General features: G+C 38.4%; 2 protein-coding genes across 11 annotated transcripts in view; one reads left to right on the top strand and one right to left on the bottom strand.

The window, feature by feature from the left end:
- Window positions 1-4,778, top strand: part of MAK (male germ cell associated kinase) — a 68,143-nt gene extending 63,365 nt beyond the window's left edge. For 5 of the 10 annotated variants that reach the window (XM_056823414.1, XM_056823413.1, XM_056823418.1 and 2 more), the window contains 2 exons: window positions 856-885; window positions 3,748-4,778. In XM_056823414.1, the coding sequence (XP_056679392.1) occupies window positions 856-885; window positions 3,748-3,902 (185 nt within the window). In that variant the 3' untranslated portion in view covers window positions 3,903-4,778. Of the gene's footprint in view, window positions 1-855; window positions 1,007-1,159; window positions 1,607-3,747 lie in introns of those variants that run through there. The other 5 variants (XM_056823417.1, XM_056823416.1, XM_056823420.1 and 2 more) reach the window with 3 other exon arrangements.
- Window positions 4,779-7,681: 2,903 nt separating this feature from the next.
- On the bottom strand, window positions 7,682-15,452 carry TMEM14C (transmembrane protein 14C). Its single transcript, XM_007487960.3, has 5 exons — window positions 15,166-15,452; window positions 13,339-13,415; window positions 11,593-11,694; window positions 10,609-10,696; window positions 7,682-8,189 (listed from the first exon to the last, which is right to left on the bottom strand). The coding sequence occupies exons 2-5, from the start codon at window positions 13,412-13,414 to the stop codon at window positions 8,132-8,134; spliced, it is 324 nt and encodes a 107-aa protein (XP_007488022.1). The 5' UTR covers window position 13,415; window positions 15,166-15,452; the 3' UTR covers window positions 7,682-8,131.
- Window positions 15,453-22,295: the final 6,843 nt, after the last annotated feature.

The raw sequence follows: 22,295 nt of genomic DNA, 5'->3' as shown, positions 1-22,295 counted from the left end.
CTTTTTTTTCCCATTTTGGAAGTTGAATTGATTATATCCCTTAAAATAGTTACACATTTCAGGAAAATCAAACTAAACTTAAAAACTGGTTTCATTACAGAAGCCATTACTTAATTCACTAAGATTAATGTACTGCAGGTTTAGAGACTTTAAAAATGTAAAAAGTACTGGATCCCTTGGCCTAAGTTTTATATTCTGCATAGAATAGAATTGCTTGATGAAAATTTGAAGTGACTAAGTTCAATTAATCTTTTTTGTGAAAACAATTGCTAAAAAGGAAGAGATAAGTAAATACTTACATAGAAATGATTACCACAAGTCTAAAATATTACATTAAATCAGCCCTTGTAAGAAGTCAAATACAATTCATAGCAGTTTTTGTACTTAATTAACTATATAGTTTAATACCTGAGTATGGAGTTGGGACTAGGCATAGGCAAGGTAGGCAGCTGCCTAGAACAAAGTACATGGTAGGGCACTGAGGGCAGTTTTTAATATTACTGCTTTCAATACTGTTTCTAATGTTACTTTTCTAAATGCATATTTTTAATGTCAGAAAAGTCTGGCATTAACCCCCTATATGTATTACTGTGAGGCCTCTTGGGCAACAACCTGTTGGCAGGAGGTATGGAATGCAATTTTCAAACCTTGTCTAAAGCCCATGGATGCCTTTGCTCTGCTCTGTCTCTCTAACCTCCTGTAGAAATAATGGGCTCTTTTTGAAAAGGTGTTTGTTAAGATTCCATTTTTAAATCAATATGAATGTCATAATTCATATATTAATTGTTCTGTCAGGTTATCATGCTTATTCCTTATTATTTACTTTTTCATCTCTTCATTTACTCTGCCTATCAGATAAATCTACAGCCGGTGGTAGGAGGAAAGGTAAAAAAAGAAGTAAATCTTAATCACTCTCAAGTGATAACCTTAGGAAAACATTGTGTGTAAGAGAAATGTCTTCCAGTGCTCCCACTTTTGTGAATCTCCCACAAGAAAATAAAAGCAGGTCATTACCGTATTTACTCAAATATTTTCCCCCTCTTGTATTCTCTTGCTGTCTCCCTTCTTCCCCCTGACCCACTTCTGAGAAGAAAATAAAGAAAAATCCTCCATTGTCCTCCAGGATCACACACATTTACACACTTTTGTCTCTGCCCAGCTTTGGAATGGCAACCATGGCCGTCAGGAGAAGGTCCTTGGTCTTTAAGAACTTCAATCAATTTCACAGCCTAAAGCAACTTCTTGTTTCAAATGGAATGTCCTTAAGAGGCAGATACATGCTTAAATTAATGCCTTCCTATCCCCATGCACCCCAGGACTGCTTGCCAGGAGCTGTGGAGTCTGAGGAAAGAGAGCAGACTGAAGCTCTTCATTTCTTTATCTCTTATGCAACAGTGCCTCTTGGAGGTTATTGACAGATTTGACAAAAAGACACTGTGTTCCTGGCCCTGCCAAAAGACATTGGAGCAGTCATCTAGGGGTTTCAGTAGCTGTTTTACTGTTCCTTGTGCCCCCCCCAGATGATGTTACTTCTGTATCAAATAAACAATAATAAGGAAAAGAAATCCTAAGTGTAAATCCACCATTAAATTAATTTTCAAAATGATTTCCTCTCTGAACCACTTTCTCAGTCTTTCTCAGATATGTTAGCAGACACAGAGAGCTGTCTGGGTGCCCCCCTGCCACTTTTTCCTTCTGTAAGTCCCCAGCACTCAAGACTTTTTGCTATTGTGTCCATTCCAACCCCTCCTCCCCCCCCCCGCCCCCCCCCATTTAAATGTACTGTTGTTTATCTCATCCACTCAGATCCAGGCTATTAGCTAGCCTAATAGAAGTGCTTTCACAATAGCCTATGATTTCTCCATGCCAAAGTGAAAGGCACTTTGTAGGTAATTCATATTTAAACATGTTAATGAGTGCCTTCTGGAGATGCTCTCTCACCTTATCTTTGTTATCTAAACTTTTGGTGACTTTAAAGTTGGAAATAAGAAAGGAGGGATGGCACCATGTCAGACAAGAGGGAAAGAATTTTTCCTGGCAGTCATTGCCTTTCAATATCATCACTTAGCACATGACACAGGTCAAGATCTAGGCTAGTTTGGTATAAACTGACTACACAATCCTTCACTTAACTCTCAACTAAGCATGACAGAAGATCAGGACCCAGATGCTCGCATAATTCCCCCCACACACTCTGGCTTAGAGTGAAAGTATCAGAGAGAAATGAGGGAAATTATGCAAGTAAATACGGTATAATTGGCCTTAATGGACAAAAATGCCCTGTTTTTGCCTTTACATTTCATCTTGACATTGGCACTTTAATGTAAAGTGAAAAGCATCACACTGCATAACTCATAAGAGTCCTCCCTCTACTGTGCCAGTTATTGAATTTTAGGGGGAAAATTATGGAAACTAAATTCGCTATAAACTGTTTTAGCTATAGCATCCTGGGAGACAAGTATACCTGCCACACAACCAATGGACTACTGAGATAAAGATTGGCTACTGACCATGAGTAAAGATGGTAGAAGCCCAACCCAGGAATAAGATGATGTGCCATCATTGGTTTGAGGTCCTTAGGAACATACTGTAATTAGCAAATGCTCAATCGGTTAATCATTTACACTCTTGCCTTTAGGAGAAAATCAATTGTTCTTGGTACAAAGGAATTCAATTTTCCACTTTGAAAATAAAATATAGTTGTCTTACTTTGTAGCTCCAGGAATATTTAGGTAGGAAGTATTTACAGGATTCATGATACTAATTGAATTTTCTAGTTGTACAATGTTTGGGTACCTCCTCATTGACATTGCAACTTGGGTCAATTCCCTAAAATTGTGGATATTTAAGGATTACTAGATTGGGTACAATCCTAGAATTCCAAATAGATTTAGCCATCCTGTCCCAACAGCAGAAAAGGCAGTGGTATAATCATAGGCTTGAATGAAATGAAAAGACAGAGAGTAATCATAGCAACCATTTATAGAGCACTTTACATAGTGACAAAAGCCCTGGATTTGGAGTCAGAAGAGCTGAGTTAACCTCCCAGCTCTATTATCACCTGTGTAACCTTAGGCAGTCACTTAGCCTCTCGGGGTCTTCAGTTTCCTTACGTGTAAAATGAAGAGTTCAGACTAGTTGGATGTCTAGGTTCTCTTCCAGCTCTAAGTCCTGTGATCCTATGATATATACATATATATATATATATATCAATCCTGGCCAGAATGCAGTGTGGGAACTTGAATGTGTAATTCCCTGCCTGTTGCAAATTTCAGTTATGCCAGCTCAACCTCAAAAGTCCTTTTTTAAAAAATTAAATTTATTTATTTAGAAGATTTTTTCATGGTTACATGATTCATGTTCTCCCCCCTCCCAGAACTGATGAGCAATTCCACATGTATCATTGTTCAAAATCTATTTCCATATTATTAATATTTAGAATAGAGTGATCATTTAAAGCCAAACCCCCAATCATATACCAATCAAACTCTGTGATCAATCATATGTCTTTCTTCTGCATTTCTACTCCCATAGTTCTTTCTCTGAATGTGGATAAAAGTTCTGTTGGCCCTATGGAGGTAGTGCAGTAGTCTTTATTTTGGTTTCCAAATCTGAATGAGCCTTGAAAAAGAAATTGAAATTTCAAAAAATTTCCCCCTAAAATGACAGGATTAATGACCTTCTTTTTAAATGTTTTTGATCAAATCAATTAATGTAGTTCTCATTTCTAATTTTGGTTTCTTTCAGATTATGCCTGGAACTCTAAAACTGGTCGGACCCAGTTTTCAGGCCCTACTTACAATCCTACAGCAAAAAATATAAATATTTTAAATCGTGCACATCCAGTTCATTCAGTGCATGGAAGAACAGACTGGGTGGCCAAATATGGAGGCCATCGGTAGAAGGGTTGTTTCACAATGCCCTCCTTGTTCTAGTACAGTATGTTCAATAACTATACTCTGGGAATGTCTACAAATGTTTATTACCACTGATTTCTGGAAGAAATATTACAACAGTGGACAGTTTAAAGGCAAAAGTCATCTTGTATTTTATTCAACCATCCCTAGACATGAAAAACATATTTCTTAGCATTATTGTCTTCAGCAGTGATTTAAGGGTAGAATTTTATGAAGTATTGATTGAATAAACTTTGCCAAAGTATCAAGTATTTTGATCTACAAATGAATAGCTAATAAACACTGAGAAATTTTTTTCTTTTTAAGAACTTTTGAAGCTCGGGCCTTTTTTATACACTAAACATTCTCTCGTTGCATTGTTTTGAAGGAATTGGCCTCATTTCTGTATTTATCTGAAAACCTGAGACTGTGGTAGGCTCTCAGAGATAATGCTTATTTGGGCAAGCCTTCTATTGCATTGACTGATGGAAAGCAAAAAAGATGATAGCTTACCATTTTATGTTTTCTAATACTAGACAATGGTCATTTTAACCTTCCACAAATACATATTTTTTTTTATCTAAGGAGGGTATAACTAATACAGAATATATCAGAATTATACTATGAGGATACTAGTAGAGGAAGATTCTATACACTTTGTTGTCTGGTCTTACCTAACTACAAATGATATATTCTGGTGACTGTCCATTTCAGTGGCCCAAGGACTTCCAAATAAAGGCTATGACACCACCAAGAAGGTCTCTGAAGCTATGTTAAATTTCTGTTCACTAACCTTGCAAAATGTTATCGCTGTGTCCCTATTGAAAACAAACAAGAGATATGTGGTCCTCTTGTTCCTGAAAGTAAACTGTTGATGCTCTAGATCATTGGCTATGCCTTTTCATTTGCCCTAAAAACAAAAAACACATTCACTTGCTCAGGCAACCATGGCACTAAAGACATATTTTTCATAGTTTTATTGCAGAATTCTTATTTAAGATAGACATCTTAAAGTTTGTACTACTCCATTTAAACCTGCCTCTTTGTTAACTGGAAGACTCTATATTCTTTTAAGAGACAACAATGTTAACAATTGATATTTTTATATATTTTAATACTTTGTAAAAAAAATGTAGCTGCTATTGCCATCATCTTGTGGTTCTGTAACTTGTGAGCTCTATCCAATGGCATGTTAGCAAAAATTCAAGCATTTTTGCTACAGTAGCTGCACCTTACATTGTTGAAAAATACTGTATAAATATTGGGGGGAAATCTAAAGAATAATTTGTCTCATTAGTAATGTGCCACAATTTTAAATCTACCATATATTGCTCTATGTTTCTTTGTACTATTTGGTCAATCCATCAGTCTAATAAATTTATGTCATTGAGAATCTCTTAACTCTGAATGGTATCTATTGAAGCAATTACAATTTAATAATAAAATCATAGATTGTTAAGAGATGAAAAGGTTCTCAAAGATCATCCAAATACCATCTCCTAAATTTACAAATATGGACAGTAGTGGTTAGTTGAAAGAACAAAGTCACACAACTAATTAGTCAAAGAGTTGGAACTAAGATCCTGGCTTCCTGACTCCCAGTCCAGTGTGCTTTCCACTACATTAGATAATCTAGCATATTTAAAGTAAAAATATAACTGTTATTCCTCAAGGTCTGTCTTTAAAGAAGATATAACCCTAGGGCAAGTCTTGCCAGGTAGCTATTTGCTACATACCCATAAATAATAAATTCCAGGTTAGTAGGAAAGAATATTGATTTTATTTATTCTACTAGTATGAATCAACTGAGTGGAGGACAGTTTGGTAAATATTTGTTATTTATTCGCAAGGTTTTCCATGCCTATGACTGTATTTCATCACTTAAAAGTTATGCTAAGAAATGTGGGGTGAAATTTTTACATTGTCTTCAGTGACAGATTTTTCAATATTTTTTATAAATTACTAGTCCTAGTCAAACAAATGCTGTGTTATGGGGCTGTGTAAAGCTCAAATAAAAATATATGGCCTGGAAACCACTGTTCTTGCAGAGAAATCATCTGTGGAATAGAAATGGAGAAAAAAATACTAAAAATCTAAGTGGTAATATCCTGAATTTATAGAGCATATTTTTCCTTACAGAATTCATCTAAATATTTCATTTGTCCTTGCCTTGCAGTTATAAGTAGCCAGTCTCACTTTTATTGTAAAGATGGGAAAACTTCGGGTCAGAGAGATATAAAAGCTTTTTCTACAAAGATGAAAGGCACTAAATATCCCATTCCAAAGTGCTACAAAGTCGTGCAACCTCTATGAAGCAACTGGAGCTGTTTGAATCTCTTTCTAAATTCAAAGCAACAATTCAATTCAAACACAGGGGATCTATCCAGATTACTAGTAAAGAAAAATGAATTACCTGGAATATGTTCACGACATGCAAGTTCAACTAAACCAGAGGAGAGAATCTATGAAGGCATGGTCATTCAGATCCAGTCCAAGCTATATTGTGCGTGTGCATATATATATCCAATGTTTTATATTATTTGGAATGGTATGAAAGTATGGGGCTAGTAATGACGGGGCTAGTAAACAAAGACCCCATTTGTGATAGTTTTGTGGTCTTTCAGTATATATTCAAATGAGAAATTTTTATTCTAAACCTTGAGAAAACTCCTCTGCTTGCTTCTTAGCTCACAAGGTAGCTCAGAGCACTACTACAGTTTACCTACAAAAATAATCTGAAGGAAGAATTGAACATTCAGCAGGTCAGTGAAGAAGCCAAGCTCAACAGCAGACCTGAGGTACCAGAATAACATGATTTCACAAAACATTCTATATGTCAATGACAAGGCTAGAAATCAAAACCAGATTTCCTGTCTTCAACACAGAGGACCACATTCCTTGTGGTTCCAAGATAAAGTGTCTAGCTTTTTTTTTTATCTTAAATAACCATATAAGTAGTTTAATTTTTTTTCTAAGATTTTGAAAATAAGACCGAAATAAAGGTGGCCATTTGTCCACTAAGGTGGTATCTGTCATCTCTGCTTCAAATGCTTTTTTGTCAGTTCCTTAAACTTTCTGGTCATTGGCCTGGCAGATGGACAGAATTCAAATTTTGTAGTTAACTATTAGCCATGCAGTGAATATTTCCTAGGGTCAATCAGCTTATAAAAATTAATAATACCTAAAACCCTCACCATACCATGGCCTATCAGATATGACACAGAATTGATGCTAATTTAGGTCTGTCTTGGTTCCCATTTGAAGTTTGGCTTTTTTGCTTTCCAAGATTCAGTCTTATAATACAAATCTGTGACATAGATCCCTAAACCCATGCTATTTCAAGGCTCCCCATTTGCAGTATAGTTTTTGTTTTGTTTTGTTTTAAACCCCTACCTTCCATCTTAGAATCACTACTGTGTATTGGTTCCAAGGCAGAAGAGTGGTAAGGGCTAGGCAATGGGGGTCAAGTGACTTTCCCAGAGCCACACAACTGGGAAGTATCTGAGGCCAGATTTGAACCCAGGACCTCCCATCTCTAGGCCTGCCTCTCAATCCTCTGAGCCACGCAGCTGCCCCCACAGTATAGTTTTCATGGTCTTTTAGCACACATTCCAAATGAATTTTTCTTCTTTCCAAGCCTTGAGAAAGCTCCTCTGCCCATTTCTAGGCTCACAAGTTAGAGCACATTATTAGATTGTACCTACAAATAATCTAGAAGGAAGAACAATCATTCAGAAGGTCAGTGAAGAAACTAAGCTCAACAGATCTGAGGTACCACAACAACATGGTTTCACAAAACATTTTAATTGATGCTCTGAGACAGGGATGTTACATTGGGGATAACCAAACATGATGGAAATACAGATTCTTCATTATCTTCCCTTCATAATGTAGTTCTTTGAGATATAGCAGGCAGTTCCTGCAACATGTATAAAATATTTCAGTTGTCACAAGACACCAAAACCCAACCTCTGACACCTCTGGAGACAACTTCAAGACTGGACCAAACTGTTACAATGGCAACCCATAATGAGATGGGATTGTTGCCTACAAGAGGATTCAATTATTGATGGATTGCAAAGTGAAGTGCTTCTTTGGTTTAAAAAAATAAATCTCCAAAAGTATCAGGTTATGTACAAATGCTCATGTCCTTTGCGCCTTTCCCATGATACCCTCAAGTGTAGGAGTTTTCAAATAATTCCTGATCTCATATATCAATCTTGACAGATTTATAGTTATGATTGCTGAGGCTTATCCAGCATCTTCAGTCCAAGTCTTCCAACCATTAGGAGGCTATTCAAAAGAAACACAACACCAAAAAATAAAGAATTAAGGGAGAAAAAACACTGAACAGACACAACTTGTCTATTTCATGGAACTTGATAAATTCTTCTGATTGCAGTGGCTGGCTGCATTCTGAACACATCCTTAAAACAGCATTTGTAATAGCAGATAGTATAAGAGTCCCAAAGCTCTGTTTTACACAGGGAGTCTAAGGAGTAAAATGTGACCCTGAAACTACTACCTCCATCTCCTCTCGGAAATACACAGCTTAATGTCATACCTTCTTGTGACTCACAAAGAAAATTTCTGCACAACAAAAACATCTCCTTGCCTATTAATTTTGAGCAAAACTTAACCTGGAACATTTAAGCTTATTGGAATTTGGGGAATTGTAGTTTATTAGAATTTCACATTCAGGGAAATTGTTAAATCACATAGCAGGAAAAGTACCTTTGAATGGAAGACTGAGGGAGTAAGCTTTGGTGACAGAATACACACACAGTAAAAAGAACCCAGTTTTAAAGTTGGAAATGGATTCTGGTTGGAGGGGGAAAGGATATTTCTAAAACCTCATGGATCGTTAAAATTAGGGTGGGAAGAAATTACAAGAAGGGTTGACGAAGTACTATATTTACATTTCCAATTTTCAAAAATTTTGTTAACTTCTGAGCACAGTACATTAGCCTAATATTTTGTGCACTGTTAATATTTCAACAAGTAGTTATTTTGCTTTTGATATATGATTTTTTAAATCTACTGTGGTTTTAAGGTTGATTTTTTTAGGTTGATTTTTAATTACAGATAAAAGGTATGATAAAGTCCCTTCAAAATAGACTGCAGTGGGTCTATACATGGAAATCATTAGAAAAAAAATGCAATTGCTTTAACCAAACTTGCTTTAAAACAAATTTTCCACAAAACAAAGTAAACTTGTTCAAATATCAGAAATAGTCCCTTAATGTTCGGAGTAATGACATGACTTATGTTGCCTAAATCACATATTTTACTTTCTCTATCCTAGATCACCATGAAAATACTTTCTCCCTAGGTTTGTCTTGGGGGCATCTGCTTGTACAGAGAACCCATTTAAGAGGAGGCCTGGTTGAACCAGGTGTTAACAGAGCTAGTTCTGGAGTGAGCCTTCAATGAAAACCAAGCCAGTCTGTTGGTGTTTTAAGCTCATTAGAATTTGCAGAAGTGTAACAAAGAACTGCCCCTGGCAATGACAGGGAGTAGGAAAGGGATGATCAGTGGCCCTGATTCAAGACATTTCAATGAAGCTTGCTCTGTTGTCTGGGGTGTCCCAGGTAGGATGTAACCATCTTTTGAATCAGGCTTTTTCCTCCATTACAGAAGAAGAGCATGTTTATAAGTACAGTACCATTGGCTAACATGACAGCTATGGAAAGTAATGAATGCTGGAGGGGATGTGGCAAAGTGGGGAAACTAATACATTGCTGGTGGAGTTGTGAATTGATCCAACCATTCTGGAGGGCAATTTGGAACTATGCCCAAAGGGTGATAAAAGACTGTCTGACCTTTGATCCAGCCATAGCACTGCTGGGTTTGTACCCCAAAGAGATAATAAGGAAAAAGATTTGTACAAGAATATTCATAGCTGCACTCTTTGTGGTGGCCAAAAATTGGAAAATGAGGGGATGCCCTTCAATTGGGGAATGGCTGAACAAATTGTGGTATATGTTGGTGATGGAATACTATTGTGCTGAAAGGAATAATAAAGTGGAGGAATTCCAAGTGAACTAGAACAACCTCCAGGAATTGATGCAGAATGAAAGGAGCAGAACTAGGAGAACATCATACACAGAGACTGATACACTGTGGTACAATCGAACCTAATGGACTTCTCTACTAGCAGCAATGCAATGATCCAGAACAATTCTGAGGGACTTATGAGAAAGATGACTATCCACATCCAGAGGAAGAACTATGGGAGCAGAAACACAGAAGAAAAACAACTGCTTGATCACATGGGTTGATGGGAATATGACTGGGGATGTAGACTCTTATGCAATCACCCTAATGCAAATATGGAAATAGGTCTTGATCAAGGACACATATAAAACACAGTGGAATTGTGTGTCGGCTACGGGAGGGAGTGGGAGGAGGGGAAGGAAACATGAATCATGTAACCATGGAAAAATATTCTAAATTAATTAAATAAAAATGTTTTAAGTAAAATTTTAAAAATAAGTACAGTATCATTATCACCTCTAACCAAACTTGCTTTAGAGGGCTTTGCCATTACACCCAGGCTATGAATTTGACATAAAGAGTTCATGACATCTTTCTCAGCTATACTGAAATAAGTGAATTGATCAACTTAAAAATTATCTCAAGTAATAAATATGTAACTTCCACAGATAATCTCTACTTAAACTAAACAAAACCGAAGTATTTTTAATTATACCTGGCACCAGCAATTAAGCCTGCTGGCATGAATTTTCCAGAGTTGTAGAATCTCATTCCCATGATGCCAGCCAGAGTCCCTGATGCAGCTGATGGAAAATATAAAAACAATAGTAAAAAAAATGACCCATTATATTTTTGGGTAGCAGCCAGGTGACAAAGCAGATAGAGCACTAGGCCTAGAGTCAGGAAGACCCATCCTCCCATGTTCAAATCTGGAATAACTCCTAGCTGTGTGACCTGTACAAGATACTTAACCCTGCTTGCCTCAGTTTCCTCATCTGTAAAATGAGCTGGATTTTTGCCAAGAAAACCCCAAATGGGGTCTCCAAGAGTTGGACACAACTAAAAACGCCTGAGTGACAACAATTTCTGTTTGGGGAATGAATGAAGCAATGAGGTTGAAACCTTATCTATTCTTTACGGCCCGCCTCATTCACAGCCTTCTCTGATCAGGGCAGCTGTGAGTGCCTACTCCCTCCATTAAATTCCCAGAGAACTTATCTGTCCCCCACACATGGCACTCAGTGACATTCCCTTTATCATATGCTTATCTGTTTTTCCCTCCCCCATTGTCAGTGCTGAAGCCAAAAGGGCTGAATATAACCTTCACTGTCTTCAATGACTTTACACATTAATTTCCAGAAAAAAAAAATCTTGAATATGGAAACATACTCAACAGTAAATTGTGCTCATCATCACAGGAAACTGCCAAAAGGGAAACTTTTTTGCATGGCTGTAGACCAGCAAATCACCAGCAACTAATAGTCTCAGAGTAGCCTAAGGAGGTTAAGTGACTTTCCTTGGGTCACACAGAGACAGGACTTGAACTGATGTTTCCCTGACTTTAAGGTCAGTTCTCTGTCCACTACAACCTGGTACCTCTCAAACAATGGGAAAAGTGTCTATAAATATAATTAACTCGATGCATTCCACTCAAAGATCCCACTGCTTATTTCCCAGCTAGTATATAGAGAATACTTACCTAAGGATACCCAAATATTCTTGGGATCCTGAGATATCTGATAAGCTCCCAGGCCTGCCAGACCACCAAAGAGAAGACCAGCAGCCAGGGATGGGACGCTTCCTAGAAGAAATCAGATCTACATTATCTGTTTCACATGAGCCAAGAGCAGCCTGCCCCTGCCAAAATTACATTTATTACAGTAAGGAATATAAAAAAGAATTGTGGTCTAGCCATTTATTGAAGAAGAAGGGAAAGAAGAAAGAGAGAGGGGAAAAGAAAAGTGAAATGACTGGAATTTGGCAGAAGGAAGGGAGCAAGGGACAGGGAGAGAGAAACAGAGAGAGGCAGGGAAGGAACGAACGAACGAACGAAGGAACGAAGGAAGGGAAGGAGGGAGGAAGGGAGGGAAAAAGGAAGGGACCAAAGAAGGGAGGGAAGGAAGGGATAAGGGAGGAAAGGAGGGCATAAGGGAAGAAGAGAGGAAGGGAAGAAAGGGAAGGAAGAAGGGAGAGAGAAAGGGAGGGAGGAAGGAAGCAGGGAAAGGAGTTAGGAAACTATATAAAATAGCTCCAAAGAAACTAATCTCTCAGAATTTCCAGTGAACTCTCTGAAAGTATAAATTGCATTACTCATATTAAGAAACAGGAAAACCACTGGGAATTGATAAGGTAGATGGAATGTTGGCCTTGGAGTCAGGAAGACCTCAGCTCAAATACCACTTCATATGCTATGTGACATCGAGCAAGTCACACAGCTATGGCTCTCTCTCACATGAAAAGTGTGGAAGTTGAATTCCATGACCTTTCAGCTTCCTTTCAAGTTCTAAATTGATATGCCTATGACAAACAAGATTACAAAGATGAAAATTTGGGGATGGAAGAAAGTGTGTGCTAGAAAAGTTCACTTGATTGAAGTGTGAAAGGTTCCTGGAAGAAGACCCTTCCTTGGGGACTCCTAGCTCAAGGTCTTTTCTGATATGATAATTATTTGGCACTGAGTAACAGTCACATGCCTAGGCCTGTGCCTTGGCCATTTGAATAAAGATGACACTGAGAATTACAAAATCAGTAGCAAGCTGTTTTACTGGTACACTGGATACATTTTTTTTTTAAGTAAGCTATCTCTGTGTAACTGCTATAGTCAAAAGAACATCCAATTCTGGTTTGCTGCTTACAATCTATGTGAAGTACCATAGGTCAGTTCATCTCCCCAAGCCTCAGTTTCTTCATCTATAAAATGAAAGCAACTGGGCTAAATCATATCTAAGCTCCCTTCTAGCTCAAGCCCTGATCCTGGCCACAAGCCTGCAGTCTGCCCCATTTATCTCAAGCCACCCAGATGGTTTATGTAAAAATATAAGCAAAAAAAAAAAAGCTTTCCCTATATACAATATCTCACTCATTCATCCTTCAAAAAATGGCCAGTCACTAATGACAACAGTGAAAGACTTAGCTACTCTAAACAATATAGTGATCTAAGATAAGACAGTTCCAAAGAACTCATAATGAAAAATACTATCCACCTCCAGAGAAGCATAGTGGGTTTTTTGGCTTTTGTTTTTCTTTTCTTCGAAACATGGTTAATATAGAAATATCCTTTGCATGACTTCACATGTATAATTGATATCATATTGCTTGACTTCTCAAGGAGTGAGGGAGGGTGTATTGAGAGGTAAAGAACTCAAAATGTAAAATATTAATGTTAAAAATAATGTAACCAGTGACCACAGTTGGGAAAACAAGATTTCTAAGAATCACAGCATACCTGCTTTTGCATAGCCAATTATTCCACCAGAAGCAACCAATGCTGCATAACCAAAGCCAATCCAGTCTAGAGCCATCCTGAAAACAGAAACATTGACAATCTTTGACAACAATTAATAACTTTTTTAGAAAAAACTGTCAATTAACAGAATTTATTTATTCTCTATTATTATAATGTATTTATTATGCCCCAGCAGCTTTGATAGGCAGTGGTGATACAAAGATAAAATGAAAGTCCCTGCCTTCAGCTGTGAAGCCAGTTTAGTCCTCCAAGTTCTTCCCATCTCAGAAAAGTACTATCACTACAAATTCGGAGGATCTGGATACTAGTATTGGTTCTGCAATATACACTGCTAGGTGGCCCCAGGGAAGTCACAACCTCTTGGGGACTCAGATGTCACATCTATAAAATAAAGGAGTTGCCTTAGACAATCTCTAAAATCCTGTCCTGGATTAATATCCATAAATCCTAAAAGGAACCTAGAACCAACCCTCTATTTAATCCTGAGTCAGAGTCAGAGCCCAGGCAGCAGCACCGTCTTCTTTCCCGCACAGTTCTGGCTGGATTTTCAGAGGTAGCTAACCAAGAGGGTTGTCTGCCAGATGTGCTGATGACCGTAAAGAGTTGTCGTCGCCTGTTAAAAACTGGACTAAACATAGGTATAAACTGTACAACAATAGACAACTTTCCCTTCTGTTAACTTAAACCAAAACCCCAAATCTGCAAATTAAGCCTCCAAAGCCTTCAGCCTCCTTTGACCTTAAAAAGTTCTCAACCTGTCTGTCCAATGCTTCTGGGTTTGGACTTCTGGGTTCTTCTCCATTACTTTTTTTTTTTAAATAGCAAAGATTACAATACATTTATTTCAGTTTTTAAAATACAGCAAAACAGCAGGGATCCTGACGTATTTAAGTATCTCTCAGCATCTAGCACTAGATATTTGAACACACTGATCAATAATTTCTTAATTTCACATGTAGGGAACTCCCTCCACCAAAAAATCACAACCCCCTATATACTTTAATGGATGATTTAATAGGGTACAAAGGTTTAAAAAAAAGGGGGGGGGAATCTCCTGGAGGCCAAGCCTCTTAGCTCATCCCATCTCCCAGGCTCGAAGAAGTCCTTTCAGTTTATGATGATTGAGCTTATGTTCCCCCCTCCATTCTTAGCCTGAGAGAACTGGCACTGTTCCCAAACAATTTAGAAAGAATTCTACACATGGCAAGTGCTTGTGCTTAGGAAATAACCGCTGAATATAATGCCATTCTAGTTAGCCGTTTGCCACCAGGCTATTATTTTTATTACTATTATGCTCTGGGGGCGGGAGAATGAATGTTAAAGGGAAAATCAATTTCTCTTCCAGCTCTGCAAAATAAATGATATCTGCACAGGCTCCTACCGGAGCTTCCAGCATTTTGCTTTTCTATTTTAGCGAAAGAGACTAGAATCCACCTTGCAAACGTCTTTCCCGTTTTAGGCTTATTCACCGCTGCAGAAACAGTGAAATGTATACACACGCAGAGCAAAAACCGTGCCAGGAAAACATAATCTGGAAAAGCACTTGCAGGTTTATTATTATTATTTTAAGAAAAAAGGGGGCACAACACAATCCGAATAAATTAGTCGCGACTCTGCGATGGCTACTTCAGCAACGGAGTCAAGCCATTTTATTTAGGGGGTCTCCAGCAAGATTGACAGCATGCTTTAAGAGATGCAAAGAAAAAGAAAACCAGACAAACCAACAAAACCTTTGCCATTTACAGCTCTGTAAAATGCACGCAGGCCCCTTTAAATGGAAGCCGTGGCCTAAGTCTAGTTACTGACCTGTCTAGAGCGTGTAGTGGTGGGGGGCACGGCCGGAAAGCAGAAGGTTCCACAGAGAGAACGTTCGAACCTTCAGAGTTCCACGGTAATAGAACACTTCCGGGGAAGAGCCTGTGGGCGTTACTAAATGAGCCAATCACCGCAGCCGAGCCCGGACTGCCAGAGTGCTCCAGCCAGCGGTCAGGTCCCAAAGTCCGGCTTCAAGAGGGAGGGTCAAGGAGATCTCCACGCAGAAGACTCCGAGACATTGAAATGAGGAAGAAAGTTTGCGATCAAGCTTGGAAACGGGCTCCTGCAGTTTGAAGGGAATGCGAGAAATTGGATGAGCAGAAAAATGTTTGCACCCCCCCTCCTCCCACCCAGCTGTTTATTATAATAAGGGGGTAATTGTCTTGCGTGGTCATGTATACTTATATCGGGTTTTGACCTTCTTGCTTTCTAAAAGGGTAAGAGAGACAATTGGCAATCGAAAAGAAAATGGAAAGAAAAAGAAAAGAAAACCAAAGAGATAAAAAATGATGGAGAGGAGTCGGGCAAGGGAAGCAGAGGAAAACAAAATGAGTGTTCATACTTGTAAGCCGAAATTTTATCTATTCTATAAAGTTATTCTGGTCACCTAGCTACCCACTTCTGGGAGGAGTTATGAGGATTTAATGAGGTAATTTCTATACAAGCATTACATGGCGCACGATGTAGTTAGCGCCTCTCATGGAGTTAAACTCCCCTCATTTTAGGCTCTAAAAAGGTGATTAAGTTAATAGAGGTGGGTTCAAATATAGATCCTCTGATTTCAAAATGTAGTACATAAAAATGCAAGTCTGTTTTATAAATATATACTATATAAGAAATAGAATATAGGATAAATAAATATGTAATATAAATATTATAAATTTAATAAAGTTGACTGAACTTTAATATGCTATTTAATTTTCCACAGTTGTTTTGTGGGGTTTTTTTACTAGTCAAAAGAAAATAATATTCAATGAATAATTTTAAAAATGATACTAGCTTCAGAGCAGCTAGGTGACTCAGTGAAGTGACCGCCAGAGCTAGAGATAGGAAGTCCTGGGTTCAAATTTAACCTCAGGCACTTCCTAACTGTGTGACTGAGCAAGCCACTTAACTGCCCCATTGCCTAGTCCTTACGAATTGTGAGCTTTGGAATCCATACTTAGTGTGATTCTAAGATGAAGATAAGGGTTTTAAAAAATGATACTAGCATCTGGTGCTGGTCATACTGTGAAATGTTATTTGGACAGAGCAATTGTGAATTTTAGTCCTGCTCTTGTCACTTAATAGCTTCCAGGACCTTGTTTTTGAACTAGTCACTAACATTCTTTGAGCTTCAGATTCCATCTGTATAAAATAAAACTTAGTTGCCCCCAAGCTATGGTTATTCTTAAAAGATTCAAAATAGCTTTTAAAACCATTTTTATGCTCCTCTCCAAATGTAGCATTATGTAAAATCTTTTCTACTTCCTTTCAGCTGGTCTAAAAGAAAATCACCCCAAGTGCCCACTTTTCTTTGTTTTTTTTAGATGCATTAGCTCCTGTAGGCTCTGTTGCTGGTTCTTCAGTTCTGAATTATTTAGCTGAACCCCTAAATTTGTGTTGGGCGTGACCAACATTGTCCAAGAAGCTGTTGGGTCTGGAGTTGACTGATCTTTGGCCACTTTCTAATCTTGTCTTCTTCACAGTTAGAGCTCAAGGGTGAGACCAGAAAGGCTTTGAGGAAAGCTGCTTTTTGGTAGGTTGGTTGGTTTTTAAGAGTGCTAAAAGAAGATAATACTGGTTGCTGAAAGGGAACAGAAATTTCACTTAACTAATAATAGCATTTTCCAATGCAAGCACTGTTAAGAATCATAAAAAGTTCGAGCTTGCCTGGACATGAGATATTGTTGCGTCCAACTTCATTTTGAAAACTTGTGACCTGAGAGACAAAGGAGTTAATTAGGTGACTGGCCTAAGATCTCCCAGACCTCCCAGACTTTGTCATTTGGGCATCGGGATTGTAGGACTGAGAGTCCATTGGAATATCAGAAATCATGTAGTCAAGCCCCAAATGTTACAAATAAAGAAACCCAAGGCTGTATAATTAAATGCCTTGCCTAAGTCACAGGTACAGAAAAACAACAAAACTGAAATGTTCCCCTTGGTCCTGTGCCTTTCCACTACAACATTCTTTCATTTGTCAGATTTCTTTAAGCTCAGAGACAGAACTAAAATTATACTGCATCAAGAGTTTTAAGAATAATCTGTAATTTAAATCATATAATTTATAAATAATATTTCCTTTCTTTTTTTCCTTTTAAACATTATTTTATTTGGTCATTTTCAAACATTATTCATTGAAAACAAAGATCATTTTCTTTTCCTCCCCCCCCCACTATGTGTTTCCTTTCAATGGACAAGAAAGGAAAAACATATATTGATTCCCAAAAGGTAAAGCAGACATTCTTCATTCAATAAATATTTATTGAACAACTACTATATGCTATATATTGGTTAGGTACAGAATGTTGATTAAAAGAACATTTATTCTCCTAGTAGGAGAGACAAGACATAGATACAGTGACCACAATACAAAGTGGAATGTGAAAATTCATGGAAGTATACAAAATTCTCTGAGATTTGAGGGAAGAGAAAACATTCTAAGTTGAATCAAATCAGGGAAAGCATCAAGGAGGAGATGGATTTGATACACACCTTGCAGGATAAGGAGCAATTAGGTGAAATCTGTAAATGGCCTAACCAGAAAAATGATGAAATAGGGTTTTTTTCCCTTCCCAATTTCTGCACCTCAAAACTCCAAAAGAGCAGAATTATCTGTAAGAAATAGATCTAGCCCAAACCACAAGATAAAATGAAAGCTTCAAAGATGAGGAAAACCTCATCAGTTAACACCAGGAAACTTGAATACTCCAACCCATTTCATGCTCCCACCAAACGCTATAGAATTTTCAGCTCTTATTTCTACAACCCAGGCAAAAGGAAATCAGGGACAGGGGAAACAGCGAAGTGGTTCAGTGGGTCAAAGAGCCAGACCTGGAGACAAGAGGTCCTGGATTCAAATATGACCTGATACTTTCTAGTTGTGTGATCTTGGGCAAGTCACTTAACTCCTCCCCTCAATTGCTTAGCCCTTATCACTCTTCTGCCTTAGGACTAATACAAAGTATTGATTCCACATCAGAAGGTAAGAGTTATCTATATATATATATATATATATATATTTTAAAGGAAATGAGGGCCTCACCAAAGCAAACCCCTCTCCATCCCCAAGAGATCTCATTCCATCCTGTCTTCCCCAGAAGATTGTCCCTATTCCTCCCATTCTCCCTGATCCTCAGTCCCTCCCTTTCTTGGCAAATTTGCCCATTTTCACATCTTCAGAAACCCTTTCCTGGTTCATTCCAACCCTACCTAGCTTTTGACCAGCATCTCTTCTCCCTTTGGTGGCTTTCCGAAGGCTGCCCACATTCAGCATCTTTAGTTCTCTTAATTCTCTGCCATCTGGCTTCTGACCATCCCCCCCCCCCCAATCATTCAGCCCAGATGGCTCTCTCCAAAGTTTCTAATGACCTCTTAATTGACAACTTGAAGGGTCTTTTATCCACCTTATCCTTGACTTCTGTGGAGCTTTCAGCCCTGTGAGGCAGCTCCATGGTCCTCTCTTCTCCCTAGTTTTCAGGACATTGCTTTCTCGTAACTCCATTTCCTGTCCAGACATATCTGTCTTCTTGGCTGGCTGTTTATCCAGGTCGTGTCCACTAGCTGTGAGCATCTCCTAAAGCTGTGCTGGTTGCTCTTCTCCCTCCATAATATTTTGCTTGCTGGTCTCAGCAGCTCCCATGGTTTCAACTTTATGCCTAGAATTCTCAGACTTATAGTTCCACCCTTAAACTGTCTGCTAGAAAGTTTATAATAATAGCCACTGGGAAGAATTTGGTAGACAAATTAAGACGAATAAAAGGGGGAAGGTAGGTGGCAGAGTGGACAGAGAACCAGGCCTGAAGATAAGAGGTTTTGGTATCAAATTTGGCCTCAGACCCTTCCTCACTGTGGCCCAGGGCAAGTCATTTAATCCCAATTGCCTAGCTCTTACAGCTCTTCTACCTTGAAATGGATACTTAATGTTGATTCAAAAACCAAAGATAAGGGCTTAAAAAAAAAAAAGACATGAAACAACTAGGTGGCTCTATGGATAACCAGGCCTGTAGATGAGAAGTTCTTGGTTCAAATTTGACCTCAGATACTAATAATGGTTATTTATCAAATGCCTCCTACTGTTCCAGGTAGAGAAAAGACATAAGCCTGCTATTTTAGATCTGAAGTTCTTTACCAGGAGTCCATGAAACATTTTTTTAAATGTCATAACTATTTCAATATAATTGATTCTCTATATCTTTTATGTATCAGAAAACATTCTGAGAAAGGGTCCAGAGGCTTTACCAGACTGCCAGAGGGGTTCGTGACACCCAAAAAAGTTAAGAATCTCTGCTTTAGACATCTAATCAACAGGCATTTGTGAAGGTCTTGTGTTCCAGACACTACACTAGTTGAGAGGGCTACAAAGAATGAAACGCTCGTTGCTGTATTGCCACCCCTTGCTCCTCGAGGCAGCTACAAGGGCTCCAGAACTGACTGCCCCGCTGCCAGAGCATCCTCCTCACCTTTTGAACCCACAAAGTCAGAGGGCAAACCAAAAACACAGGCAGAGGCAGCGAGCCAAAGCCCGTTAATCTTGGCATATGGCCTCAGGGGACAGAAGGCTCCAGTGTCTCTCCCAGTAAAGTATGGTCTCTCACCAATGCCACAAGAAAAGGAGTTGGTCACACGATCAGAAACAGAGGGGCTGCTTTGCAGGTGAAAGGAAAGGGGTGGATGGTGGAAGTTGTCGGGCCCTTTTGGATGCCTTCCCAAAGAGCTCCCTGTTCTCCTAGCACATGGTCCAAAACACCTACTCATGCTCTGGTCTCTCTCTACCCCTTCTACATCCATCCTGACTCCTGGAAGAAGACTCAGCCTCTCTAAACACCTCAAGCACTTTGCCAGGCTCAGAGGAGAAATCCATTGATTTCAGCTTCCCAAAGGAAAATGATTCTCACCCAAAACAAAGCAAATACTTTATAAAATGCTTCAAATCACAAATATTCTACTTAGAAATATTTTTTATTAAAGACCATAGATATTCAATAACTATTACATATAAAAAATACAAAAATATTTTTTAAATGTTTAATATTGAGAAAAATATGCACCCATCTGTTAGATTTCAGATCTAAACAAGGTGGGCTGACCTATTGGAGAGTCCTTCACAATCTAACCTGCCCCCCAGGGCCTCACACACTATTATCTTCATCATCAGGCAAAATGGCACTTGTTATGATGAAAATTCTCTAGAGACTATATATTAATTTATAATGATTTATTAGTGAAGATTAAAGAGAGAAATCAAATGACCACCTAGTCATGCCTAATTAACCTCCATTTGTGAGGCTGCCTCAATTCTTTGGCCCAAAATGGCTGCAACTAGCAAGAATCTCCAGGCCCTGTGTGTCAAGAGCTAAAGGCCCCCAAAAGTGAAAGCAAGTAAAAAGTAAGTCCCCAAAAAAGAGTGAGCTTCCTCCCTCCCTTTTCTTATAAAGCTGTTTTCCGACACTCTTCCTGGGACTCTGGTGAGATGGACTCAGTCCAGGTCTGAGCTCTGCCTTTCAAACGCACCAGGAGTCGCAAGGGGACTTAGCCCTTCCAGGTGGCCAGCTAGCCACTAGAGTGAAGGAGGGGGCTGACACACACCAAAAATGGGTTTTCAAATGGAATGAGGGGGTACAATTTATATTAAATTTACACAATCTTCTCCTCTTGCTCAAGGATTCATAATTTTCACTTTCAGTACAGTACCATTTTTTAACCAATCATGATTCCATTAGAAAACATTCGACTTACTTCCGCAAACATGAACTTGGGGTGCAGCACGGGATACCTTTTTGGACGTGGCCAGTGGAGAATTTGTTTTGCCTGACTATGCATATACATTATAAAGGTTTTCTTTTTACGAGGTTAGGAGGGGAATTTTTTTTAACTGGTCTCCCAGGAAGTGACAGAACCAGAGCCTGAACCATGGCTATACTTCTCATCTACTGACTGAACACTGTCAGCTTTCTCACACCTACATAACCCTAAGGTAACACTCACTTCAAATGGGGCAGGTGATGATTTTTATGAATAAACCATGTCATAAATGAATGAATGAAAGTGTATTTATAAAGTGCTATGTGCAAAGCACTGCTCTAAGTGTTGGGGATACAAGCAGAAAAACAAGGACACTTCTCTTCCCAAGCTCTCACCTTCTAATAGAGGGAAACACCAGCTTTCATAGGAGCATTCAGCTTCAGGGCAACTGAGAATGCATTCTCTAAATGACATTTCCATTGACAAAATTAAATCTAGTTTTGATATTTTAACATAATAATAGCAAGGACTTTGGCAGTAAGAACTTTTTCAAACTATAGAACATAAAGACTATATAATAAGGGAATGGTTTTGGGGGGAAAAAAAATCAAAGGATAGTGTAGTTTTACAGATGAGGAAATGAGTCACCTCCCTCTTCCCTAAGCAAATCCTTCAGATCACTTTGAGGCAAAAGCTCTGATGGTGCTTATCTAAGCCATTCACTAGTCACTGTAATGACTATATATATATATATATACATATATGAATATACTTTCTGCATTGAAAGTAACAAATATAAACATACTTTAGGAAACAAAAACCAAAAGGTGTAAATAGGCACAACTTAAACTTTCACTTTAACCAAATGCCTTTAAGAAAAGAAGTAAAGAGCAAGTGTGACCACTTACAATTTTTCAAATGTGATAAAGCCCAGAATTCCATACAAAGGAAGATCATTTTAGTAGATCTAACTGTGAATAGTTCAAGGACTAGTTGGTAATACCACAGCATGGAACCCAAGCATAGATGATATTATTTGGCTACATTTCTTCTGTGTATCTCATTAGCAAACGCTAGCATTAACCTGATCCTCATGCTAAACTTTCTCTGGAAACTTTCATACTTTAATTCCCTATAGACTCAATAGTGTTGTATCCTGTATGGTATAACCTCTC

The sequence above is a fragment of the Monodelphis domestica genome, chromosome 3 (genome assembly GCF_027887165.1).
Source record: "Monodelphis domestica isolate mMonDom1 chromosome 3, mMonDom1.pri, whole genome shotgun sequence".
Classification (NCBI taxonomy): Eukaryota; Metazoa; Chordata; class Mammalia; order Didelphimorphia; family Didelphidae; genus Monodelphis; species Monodelphis domestica.
Note: the sequence above shows the minus strand (reverse complement) of the source record. Positions and strands in the feature narration are given on the sequence as shown.